The sequence below is a fragment of the Glossina fuscipes genome, unplaced genomic scaffold, assembly GCF_014805625.2.
Source record: "Glossina fuscipes isolate IAEA_lab_2018 unplaced genomic scaffold, Yale_Gfus_2 112, whole genome shotgun sequence".
Classification (NCBI taxonomy): domain Eukaryota; kingdom Metazoa; phylum Arthropoda; class Insecta; order Diptera; family Glossinidae; genus Glossina; species Glossina fuscipes.
In genome coordinates, this window is record NW_023998455.1 from 2573987 (window position 1) to 2585654 (window position 11668).

The 11668-nt window shown below is 34.0% G+C and overlaps 1 protein-coding gene across 1 annotated transcript; it reads right to left on the reverse strand.

The window, feature by feature from the left end:
- Window positions 1-5166: 5166 nt before the first annotated feature.
- LOC119639251 (solute carrier family 22 member 3) lies at window positions 5167-11008 on the reverse strand. The gene is made up of 6 exons (XM_038036535.1): window positions 10465-11008; window positions 10235-10389; window positions 8148-8316; window positions 7757-8076; window positions 6706-6840; window positions 5167-5714 (listed from the first exon to the last, which is right to left on the reverse strand). The coding sequence occupies exons 1-6, from the start codon at window positions 11004-11006 to the stop codon at window positions 5167-5169; spliced, it is 1869 nt and encodes a 622-aa protein (XP_037892463.1). The 5' UTR covers window positions 11007-11008.
- Window positions 11009-11668: the final 660 nt, after the last annotated feature.

Below are 11668 nucleotides of genomic sequence, written 5' to 3' on the forward strand. Positions count from 1 at the left end.
TTGCTTTTCATCACTTTGCTATTATTAATTTTTCTTGAATAAAATACTTTCAGTTTGAATTGAAAACAAATCAATTATTCGATATATTTTTATGTCTCGTTTCATTAATGAAAAATGATTTATTCGAATTTAAAAGGCATTAAGGAAAGCCATTTTTCATTCACTTGCACACACGATCAACTATTTAATTACAAGACAAGAGCCGAACAACTTAAACTTAACGCTCGTTAGTATATTCAACAACTAAGTGCGGTTGCCTTCCGCTTTCTCTTCTTAACGCACAAAGTGCTGTCGATAAATAAATCTTAAGACAAAATTGTCAACGAGTCAACGAGTAAATTATGAATATTGGCAGTAAAGTGAGATAAGAGTAAACCATTTGTGTATACGAGTGCCTGTAAAGAGAGTGCCTGCGAGTGAAGAAAACCTTTCGGAAGGTATGTTATTTTTTTTCTACTTAAATTTTTCTACTCTTTACAACAATCTTTTGCTCTTATTTTCTCTCAACATTTTCCTTAATTTTGTACAGAGACCTTGTATGTAACATTCTCTTAGTTTAATAAAAACTTGAGATATATGTGAGAATGAGATGAAGTTAAGAGAGAAGAAAGGAGTGGTAAAAGCTGTTAAAAAGCCTTTAGCTAATAGGTGTATTATGCAGTGATGGAATAAATTGAACTCTTTCCTGACTAATTGTGCGAATACACCACCTGTGGGCATATCAAGTTTGTGCGAATGTCTGCGACACCCAGAAGAGCTTCAGATAGGCCCTCCTTCTATGACACCGTTCCAGTCAGAGTCATTTTTTTTAATCCCATTTAAGCTCGCCTGTCCGTCTTTGTTTTGGTGTGCTCAACCTACAGGATGCAATTTTTAAGACATTTTGATACCTTGACATGCGTTGTTCCAAGGACGAACTCTATTGAAAATGGTTCGGATCGGTCCACTTTTTCGATTAATCCTCAAATAACGTCTAATTTTGAGAACCTTTGTATGAAAACATGTAAGGATCTTATAGTCTGGCAAGGTCGACCATTAGATATCTTACGCCGCTTTGCTACTTATTCCAAGCTCGTAAAAACTGTAGTGTGTATAATTATTTTCTGGTGGTATTTATTTCTAATCTCTACCTTAATATCTTCCTCTCCCCCTCTCTGCCACGCTAATGAAAGGTTTGCACGAAACTTTTGTTAAATTATTGTTAATTAGTAATTGATTATTTTGAAAACACTATCGTTAAGATTAAATAATACTAAATAATTATAAGTGATAAAAAAACTACAATTACAATGCAGAATTTAGTTCAGCTCGGCAACGGAAAAAGTTCATGGCTTTTTGAATGATATGATAAAAAACTTTATAATGGCTTAAGGTTAACACATGGTAACATTGGCTCTTATCAACCTGTACTACAGTATGCTACGGAATGGACTAGTCCCGGGAATTTTAAAAGATCTACAATGGCAGACTGCTATGGGCGAACAAGTCTCATCAGTAGATAGCCTTCACTCATTTTCTTACTGACACATCAAAAATTATACACCATTTTTCGACAAATGCTTAAAACCCCTCACTGAAAACGTTAACTGATATGAGCCAAATTTAGCAAACTTAACTTATTTGCCCTCTGCTTTCGTCGCAACAAACCACAAATTAATCTTTTTCGCCGTAGAAGGGTTTGTCTCCATGAAAGCCCCAAGATTTCGACCAAATTCCCTACGGTTAATTTACTAAGGATCGATTTTCATTACATCTTTTTGGCATATAAAGTCTTGCTTTTTGTTTGCATAGTTTTAGAACCGCAAAATTAGGATTGGAATCTAAAAAATACATTTAAAGATTCAGTTTCCGTGGGAATGACGAAAATCGTACGACTCCATTCAAAGTTTTCATAACAATTTGTCGCGGAAATAAAGCGATCTATCAAAATAAAGCGTTATATAAGGAATGGTCCATCTAATCTATTTTTAATACCGTTCGTTCTTGGACCGAAATGCATTACATATTGCAAGTTTAAAAATCTCAAAAATGTCAAGAATTGCAACGATTTTGTTCGAAACAAACATACATGAACACACAAGGCAAACGGACAGACGGACAAACAAGCTTAGATCATTTTCTAAATCGATTGGTGTAATAAAAGATGAGATCTGTCTCAAGTCCATATATGGACACACAACACAAACGGAGAGAGGGACAAAATAGGGATTACATGCTCTTCTGAAGTGAGATCTCCCACAAGTCCATCGGTGTGCTAAATATGTCGGCACAAGCTTATTATTATTATTAATTTAGTCAGAGAAATAAATGGTAAGTCCAAAGTCTTAGTCTTAAAGCTCTAGCATCTAAGGCTACCCGCTTTTATTTTTTTAAAAACTTTACCGTGCTCGAGATTCGAACTCATGACCTTTGAGTTACTAGTTGAGATTTTTTTTCTTCGGCTACTCTGGTGAATAAAAAAGAAAAAACAGTAAATATTTGTTTCAATAAATTTTATTTAATATATAAGAAAAATATGTTTAAATTTTATCGAAACAAGAAACGTCACAATGTGTAACGAATTATTTTTACAAAGAGGTTAACTTATCTTTATTTCTTTTTTTTTTTCTTAACTTTTGTTTGTAAGCGATTAACTGATTCTATTTAAAAGTGTTTATCATAAAAGTTTTTCTAATCTTAAATACCTAAGCTTCTGTAAACTTGCTAACCATAAATTTTTATGTAAGAGTCATTGACGATTACCGTCACCATTGTTGGGATAATAAGAATAAGTTGCTAAGTGTTTAGTGTTAAGGTCTTTTAGATTTGTCTCAATCAAGGCCCTTCGAAAGATTTACTAACAATAAAATTCACAATTATTGAGAAATTATATTAAATACCTAAGGCTTCAGCGAAGAGATGCCATTTATCCGTCCCCAAATGCCTTTAGCTTTGATTCATTTATGGCGTACAAAAATATTTCCTATTGAAAGAAATAATTGACTCATTAAAACACTGTAGGATTCTAATGTTTCGAGGTAGTGGATTCCGAAGATCTTTACAACAATTATTATAAGAGATTGGAGGAAAAGTTCTGTTGTACTGTCTACGGGAAATTTTATTCGTCAGGTCAATGCAAGCAGGTAGAATACATCATCAAGTTGGGTCTTCTTATTTAGCGTACTTTTGAGGGGATACAAGACGATTATTTTTAATACTCCTCATCAGATAGTTGCAAAGTGTAAAGTGAATAAGGGTGATAAAGGGAGCAACGCATCGGGTACTTGTGAACACGTATGCAACACATTGGGTAGTGAAGTTGTAAATGTTCGAACCTGTCAATGCTGATTTGTTACATTTTTTTCAGGAGCTTTTAGTCTCGAAGAAGATGATCTGTTTGCGCGATAATGATGTTTTGCGGCCCACGTTAGAGGGTAACGTATATCTAACCGTGCTGCAATTGCAAAGGAGTTCAGCATCCACGCACGTTATTCGACTTCTGAGAAACACCTCATACATCTATATATCGAAATTTTCCGTCTAAAGTGTGGAAAAGCTTTCTCTCGCCGACCTATAATTTGCTATAAGGCCTTTCTAGGTCTTTAGGTTAGATATCAATCTCAAAGAAGATTGCCGATCTGAGCGATAATGATGTTTTCCGTTCCACGTTGTTGGGTAAGCCATAGATAACCACGCTGCACTTGCAAACGAGCTCAGCATCCATCATTCGACTTCTGGGGAACACATTAAACATCTCTAAATTCAATTCTCTCGTCCACCTATAATTTACAAGGACTATCTAGGGCATTAGCGAAAAAACTATAATCATCCGTTTACGGTTTTCATTGACTGACAGCCTATAAAAGTTATTGATTTACAAAGAATTTCCTTTAAAGACAATTGCAATACTATTGTGATGATGAGAGTATGGACGAGTTATTATAAGATTTTTATTTTTATGCATTTCCCCTTCTGTTCGATAATAGGTTATATTGACTTATATTGAAGCGTGTAGTTAGTTTATATAGCATATAGTATATAGTAAATAGTATATACTATAAAACAAATAATGTATATATAGTACATATGTACAAATTTATTATATATATATACTACATATACACTATATTATATATGCTATACATATATATATATATATATATATGCCATAGTATACTAAACACTATTTATATACTACACCTTTCTATATGGCATACTATAATATACATACTAAGGTATAGCATGTATTCCGCATATACTATTTTTTATTATACGTCGCTTATAGTACACTATACTGCATAACTAAACTGACAGACAATATGTCAAAGGCGGTACCTGCAAAAAAATCGAAATCACGCCTACCCAATGTTGTAGTGCCTCGAAAAGGAATATCCTTTATCACGCGTAGCAAGCAAGTTCAAAAACCGCATTTTTAGCTAGTTAGGTGCGGAAGAGCCATGTCCAATTGTATCTTATCTGTGATACACTTTCGCCTACAAATTTGCAAAAGAGTTTGAAAATCGTCCAAGCAGGTCAAAAAACACACTCGCAGTGTCCACACATCTAAACAACCGAAGCCGTTACCATCTTTGCTTTCCATATTTTTTGCTCGTTATTTATTTATTTATTTATTCTACTTACACAAGAAACTCAACTAAAACAAATTGACAGTCGAGTTCAACTGACTCTTAAAGTAAACCTTAAATTAATTAATATTAAAAGTTAGTGTAAGTATAATAAGACAAATAAGAAGGAAAAAAAAAGAAAAAAGGCATGTACACAACTAGCATAGAGCCACACCCACAACCGGTACAACATCAAATTACGAATGAATCCCTAAGCCATCACAAACATGCATAAGCCAAGTTATTCATAAGCTACAAGGCAACGGAGTAAGCAATTTTTTATCTTTCCCTTCTTTCGATCTTGAATAGGACAAGGGTGATGGATATAAAAGATTCGTTCGGAAATGTATATCATTTTCTTACGTGTTTATTTTGAGATGAATTCGTAAATATTTTATTAGTTAACATTTTCTGTTCCGGTATGTGCTGGTGCTGGACTCTGCTAAACGATGATTACATTTTTGCAGAGTAAGTTTTTAATGTACAATGGGTTAAGAAATATTGAATATTTTCTTATATTATTTTAACATTTATTTACGTTTTTTTTTTTTTTTTTTTTTTATTAAAATTTTTCCATTTGCATTACTTTCATAGAATTGTCTTCGCTTGAGTTTGATTCTGTTTCTTGTAAACTTTGAAAATACTGATCTAAATGCCATAGGTCCGTAATACTTATTGTCAAATGATTGCTAATGTCATCAGATGAATGGTTGGAGTTTTTTCCTGACGTAACAGAACTTTGACGTTGCAATAAAATCATCGATGATTTACGTCTATAGGTGTTGGGTGTAGGAATTTTTGGTATTTTCGCTTGTTGTTCATTCCAAAAGTTAATGTTCATAACACACATTAGTACACCATTGCTGAGTGCTAACGTAGCAAAAATCGTAATGGGTATAAGAAAGTGAATTTTTGTTGTTATCGATATGAAGGGAGCAAAAATCAAACAAAAACGACTGAAGCTACATATGGATATCATAAGAATGGGTCGTTGTTCCAATGGTACTAATTCCCCGGAGCAGGTAGTTAAAACTGATAAAGATGCGGAATTTGCCAATTTTAAGATAATCCAGAATATCATTTCATAGCCAACACGTCTCGTTTCTTTAACTTGGAAAACAAAGAAAAACAAGTCGAAAAATATAATATGAAAATATAATTATCTGATATAATTGACATTACTACAATGAAAGAAAAGGAATTATAATATGATTGCAATGATATTTGTTATACGTTGCCTCACTTGTGGTACAAGGCTATATTAAGTTTATGTGGATTTATGTAACGCCCAGGAGGACTTGAGACGCACTCTTTATTGTATCGATGGATTCAGAATCACCTTCTGAATCGATTTAAGCTTGTCTGTCCCTCCGTTTGTTTGTCTTCTTTTCTTGTGTTCAACCTATTGGCTGCAATTTTGGAAATATTTTGATAAAATTTGTTATAATGACTTGTTTTGATTCGTCGACGGACACATTTTTTTATGCGGAGTAAAATACAAGCTATTAATTAGCCGGACCATTCTGGGAGGGGTAAGTCCTCGTGACCGAAATGTTTAAATGTTTTTTGCAATTCGAGCATTCTTATGTTAAATTGCTTATGAACGGTTTTACTGAATTTATCCGACCCTAAACCACTTTTAATATATTAAGGTTATGCGGATATATGCAACATCAAGAAGGACTTCAAATAGATCCACGTTTTATTATAGCCACCGATTCAGAAAGTGGTTCAAATTTTGTCTGTCCGTCCGTATGGCCTGTTGTCTTGTGTTCAACCTATAGTGCGCAATTATTGAAATACTTTGATGAAATTGTGTGCAATGACGCGTTTTAACTCGAGGGCGGACGCCATTAAAAATTGTTCGGATCGGATCACTTCCCAGGTCATTTTAAGAAGTCCTTCGATGCATAATTGTAGGGTGGTGCAGGGTATTTAATGGTTGGTAGTACCCCACTATAGATTTTTTACCTGATTTTGTAGGATACTATAATACAACAATAATTATGTGATATACTTATAGTTATGCGATATAATTGTAACGAGGGAGGGAGCGTCGTGACATAATTTTAATGAAATATGTTTTTATATGATATCTTACTTGAAGAAGGTACCAGCCAAATAAAATAGGTTATAAATCCTGACGTCAAGACCAGATAACCTGACCATAGCCAACGATGGCGAGTGTATAATATCAAGTATAAGCCCAAAAATACACCCAGCATTTCCGAAAATCCTGTAAAATTGAGAAAAAAAAGTTGTTTTGTTCCGGTTAACCTTGTGAGTTAGGCCTATCTAAAGCGTAGACCTAAAAGTTATTTTAATAACCGCGAGCGGTTTTTTTTCGAAAACGCTATGGAAAATATTTGTACGAAATTTTAAGTCGATATGTCCAAGAAGTCTTCTACTTTTAGTTCCCTCTTCACTTATTAAGGAAGTAATTGCTTCGATATTAAGGACATGTTTGAGTCCATTTGCCTAATTCTAATTAACTTGTCCTTATTAATTGGCTGAATATGTAACAAGTTTCGATTTATTTTAGCGATTTTCAAATCCTTGAGAGTTTGAGATCTGCTTAATGGAGACGTGGACGCATTGAGGCATTGACTGGGGCCGTCAGAAAAGATGAGGAAAGAAAAAGAGAAAGGGGAGGGGTGGCCGCACTCGTTATACCTACGGCCGAAGAAAACTCTACGGCATTTCAGGTTTAAACCTACGAACGCTGACTTGATAGTCGCAATTCTTACCTTTTAGGCTACTCATGCGAATTATTAAAGCAAATAGCCTGAAGATGCTGTGATGGTATTTGCTTAATTCTATTGGTTTATGCCTCCGATGCGCCCTTTCCAAGTATGCATCGGACCGATGGAGCGACACTGTCAAAATGTTATGAGTACATCCCTTTCATCTTGTTCTCTTCTTCTTTATTGTACTTTAAAATCAACCAACAAGTAGGCACACGGACGGACAAATAAACAGAAATAAATTGCCAAATTGACGTAGACTCTTGTGTTGGTTGACATATCCTTGACCTCCATGGTACAGATGCCAATGGCACATATTTCGAATGTCATAGTAAGAATGAAAAATGTGATAAGGATTTTTCCTATGGAAGTAGGTAGAGATATTGCACAATTATGTTTCAATCCTACCTAAACAAGCGGTATTCACGTGTATATGCTTCACGCCTAAAGAACGTATCATTAAAATCATGACATTATATAAAATTGTCGCAATCGCCCAAGCCCAATGTACGGTTATAATATATTTGCGGAGCTCCTTTTTAGTCCATAAATGCCAATACTTTATCGGTCTTGCATTTTGTTGTAGGCAATGACTATACGCTTTTAATTGTGCTTCTAAATCTAAAGGAATTTCACGATTATTGAATGCAGCCGATTCCAATAATAATTGCAGAGCTTTTTCAATTTTGTTTTGCCGTAAAAGCCAGCGGGGGCTGTCAGAAATCCATCTTAAAAAGAATAAAAAAAATGAATTTTTAATAATATTTTTATTAATTATATGAAGAAATTGTTTTCTTACTTATGCAAAAGCACTAATATAACCAATGACGATGATATGGCCACATACAAGTGATTCCAACTATCAAAAAATATTGAAATGCCCGGTAATAATATCAAACCAATTGACCAAAACAATTCAAATAAAGTGATAACAATCGTTTTCGCTTTACCGCCAGTAACATCGGACACTGCAAGCACGAAGAACAAATAAATCAAATATTATTTTTGCGGCAAATTCTAGTTGCAATCAATAAAAATGCTCATCTCTCTCAATTTGGTGAAACAAATACACAAGTATGTTAAAAATAGACGGGAGTATTAAAGGAGTAAAAACAGGCTAATGGGCCACTGTTCACCGCTAGATATCCTACACCATTAGACAGTCATTCAAAATAAGGACTTATATGGACCATAGTCGAAAAGTGGAAAAGTGTTTCGATCCGAGGCATTTCTTCTGACGTTCGTCCTTGAGTCGAAACATGTCAGTGCACGTAATTTCATTAAAATATTTCAAAATTTGCGGCTTATAAGCGAAAAATAAGAAGATAAGACGAATGGACAGACAGCTGGACAGACAGGCAGATTGGCTTATATCAATTCAAAAACATTTTTTGAATTGATCGGTTGATCCAATACAAACATACAAGATGGATGGGCGGACAGAGGGACAGATAAGCCTATATCGGTTTAGAAAATGATTCTAAAGCAATCTTGGAAGTTAGAGAAAGCTCGATGGTAAGTTAACTTCCCTGTTATCCAATTTATGGAATAGTAAAAACGAAAGTACAAATCTTTAGACATGTATGCATATTCTCTCTCTACACGTGATGTTACCCATCTGTCTGTCGTTTTATACTTGTACACTTGTGTAATAAAAGTTGGATATATCTTAAACCCTTTTGGAAGTTCTAAATATCTGTATAAACTTAATACTATTAACTATTTCGCCTGTAGCTAACACAGGTCTGAAATTTGCAGACTTGCTACGTCTTCGTGTATGGATCTTGCAATAATTGTGCGGACGATGTAACATGCAAAAGAGCTTCAGATAGACGCACCTTTTATTATACCGATCAATTCAGAATCATAATCTGATCTAAGCCTGCGTTGTCCGTCTGGCCATCTGATGTCTATCCATATAAATTTGTGTTCAAGCTAAAGGTCGCAATTTTTGACACATCTTAAGTCCCGAAGAAGGATGCCATTGAAAATAGTTTCAATGGGTCCACTTTTTCGACTAAAAAATTGCAATTTTCTAAGTTTCTCACCAAACGTATCTAATTAGTAGTTTTGAACCTCCTCTCCCCCCTCTCATATAACGAAAACCGAAGTTCATACGACAAAAGATATAATTTCCAATGCTTTATGGTGAAAATTATATCATAATAGTAATGTCACATAGAAAAATGAAATTTGCCAAATTTGGACTGTCTCGGCCTATTTCTTGGATCCTACGAAAACTGATCCGTTGTAGAGCAGAAAAGTCGAAATTGTGATATGTGATGATGAAAATTGACGCATAACGGTAATTTTATACAAAAATAAGACCTGTGATGTAAGGTATATAATGATCGGCCTTGCCCCACCATAATATTATTATTTGTTTTTGCATCTCTTTTATTACTTATTATTGTTATTATTATTAATTTAGCCAGAGAATAAATTCTAAGACTAAAGTCTTAAAGCACTCGCATCTAAGGCTTTCGGCTTTATTAAAAAAAACTCTACCACACTTGAGATTTGAATCAAGGACCACTGAGTTGCTAGTCGAGAGTCTTGTCTACTCGGCCACTCAGGCGAATGAGTGACTTTATTATAAGGCAATGCGAGCAGTAATAATTCAATTGTTATTTCTATTTGGGCTAATGGTGAATAGATGCAGATAGCGGATTAATAAATGCCTTTATATATAAGATATATATATGTGTATAAAGAAAAAGATGTACATATATGGAGGGAATAGATATATATGTATAGGGTTTTCTAAGGAGCCAAATTTCTTCTTAAGTTACAATGTTGAAATTAAAGAATGTCTAGAATGAAGAGAAATCCTATATATGATAAATTATGTGAGTCAATTTTCATAATTACTTTCAAAGAACTTACGAATATATTGACCGGCGGTATACATAAAAACACAAAACATCGATGTTAAGCAACGATAATACACGTGGAGGGCAAATGTTGAAACCAGACCGGTTAAATTACCGCAAACAATTTGACCCAACATACCATAAAGCATTAAACAGCGTGGACTAATACTAGAAAATATATAAAAATAAGTTATTTGCTTAATTTCTGCTTACATTCACTTGATTCACTTTTTTAAAACTCACTACTTTAAAGCGGTAATAGCTATTAGACCGCCTATTAAAGCGCCTAGAGCATGAAATGATTGCGTTACCGATACTAAAAGTTCACGCGAACATACCAAATCGAATTGTGTCACTAGCGATTCGTAATCACTATTATGTTCGAAATGCTCACAAGGTATTATATTGAAATGCGTTTGATTGATTTGAGGTCGGGTAAATGGATTCGTATAATTTTTGCCATGAGTAAATTTGAAATTTTCACGTAAAGAATGCTCATACATATGACAAGCGTCGACATGAAATTCACGATCGGTACGTTGAGTATCACTTAATGGCGTTTGAATAACACGTATCCATGAAGAATTTCTTGACATTTCCAGTGGAGATGGTCTGCAATAGTAATCACCTTTTTGAGCCGTTGGAGCTGTATAAATGATGCATGCCATAAACCATGCTGTAGGAATTTTACAAAGAAATATTAAAATAATTGAACGCAATTGCCATCTACCGAAATTTCCCGTTACTCGTTGTACAATATCCTCAGTTGATTTAAAAGAATTCATTTTTCGATTTTTTATTAAATATTTTTTTTTTTCTGTTTATTCTCTATTTTCTTACTCTTAACTCATTCGTTTGCACTTTAAGACTGATCTAATTTCTTTCCAAATGTAACAAATTCGTAAAAATTTTAATTTGTATTTTTTTTTATTTTTTATTTAAATTTAACATCACTTTATTGATTTTTCCTATTAAGCTGAGTGAAAAGTGACAAAAATTAATGCTAATTATATTTTATAATACTTTTTAGTTTAAATTAAATAATAATAACAATTTTTTTCGAAGAAAATATTAAACCTATCTATTCAAAATGTTCCACGTAATTTTAGATGGATTTATAAGCTTTTGTCCCCGCGTTAAGACGAAAAATGCTTTGTTCTCTTTATATCGATCAGTAAGAGAGTAGGGTTATCCACATTAAGAGCTACCGGATAGCCGACGAGATAAGAATCCCAACTATCAAGTCGGTGTTCCTTTCGAATCTCAGTGCAATTTGATCATGTCCGTCTGTCCGTCTGCAAAATGTCTATTGCAAACATCAGCATTCATTTAAAGGTATCGGCTTCAAATTTGGAAGAAGCATTGGAAGTTTTAGCGCGCAATTTGATATTGAAAATGGTGGAAATCAGTCGAAGGACACGCCTACAGTCCTACGTAAAGTGAGAAG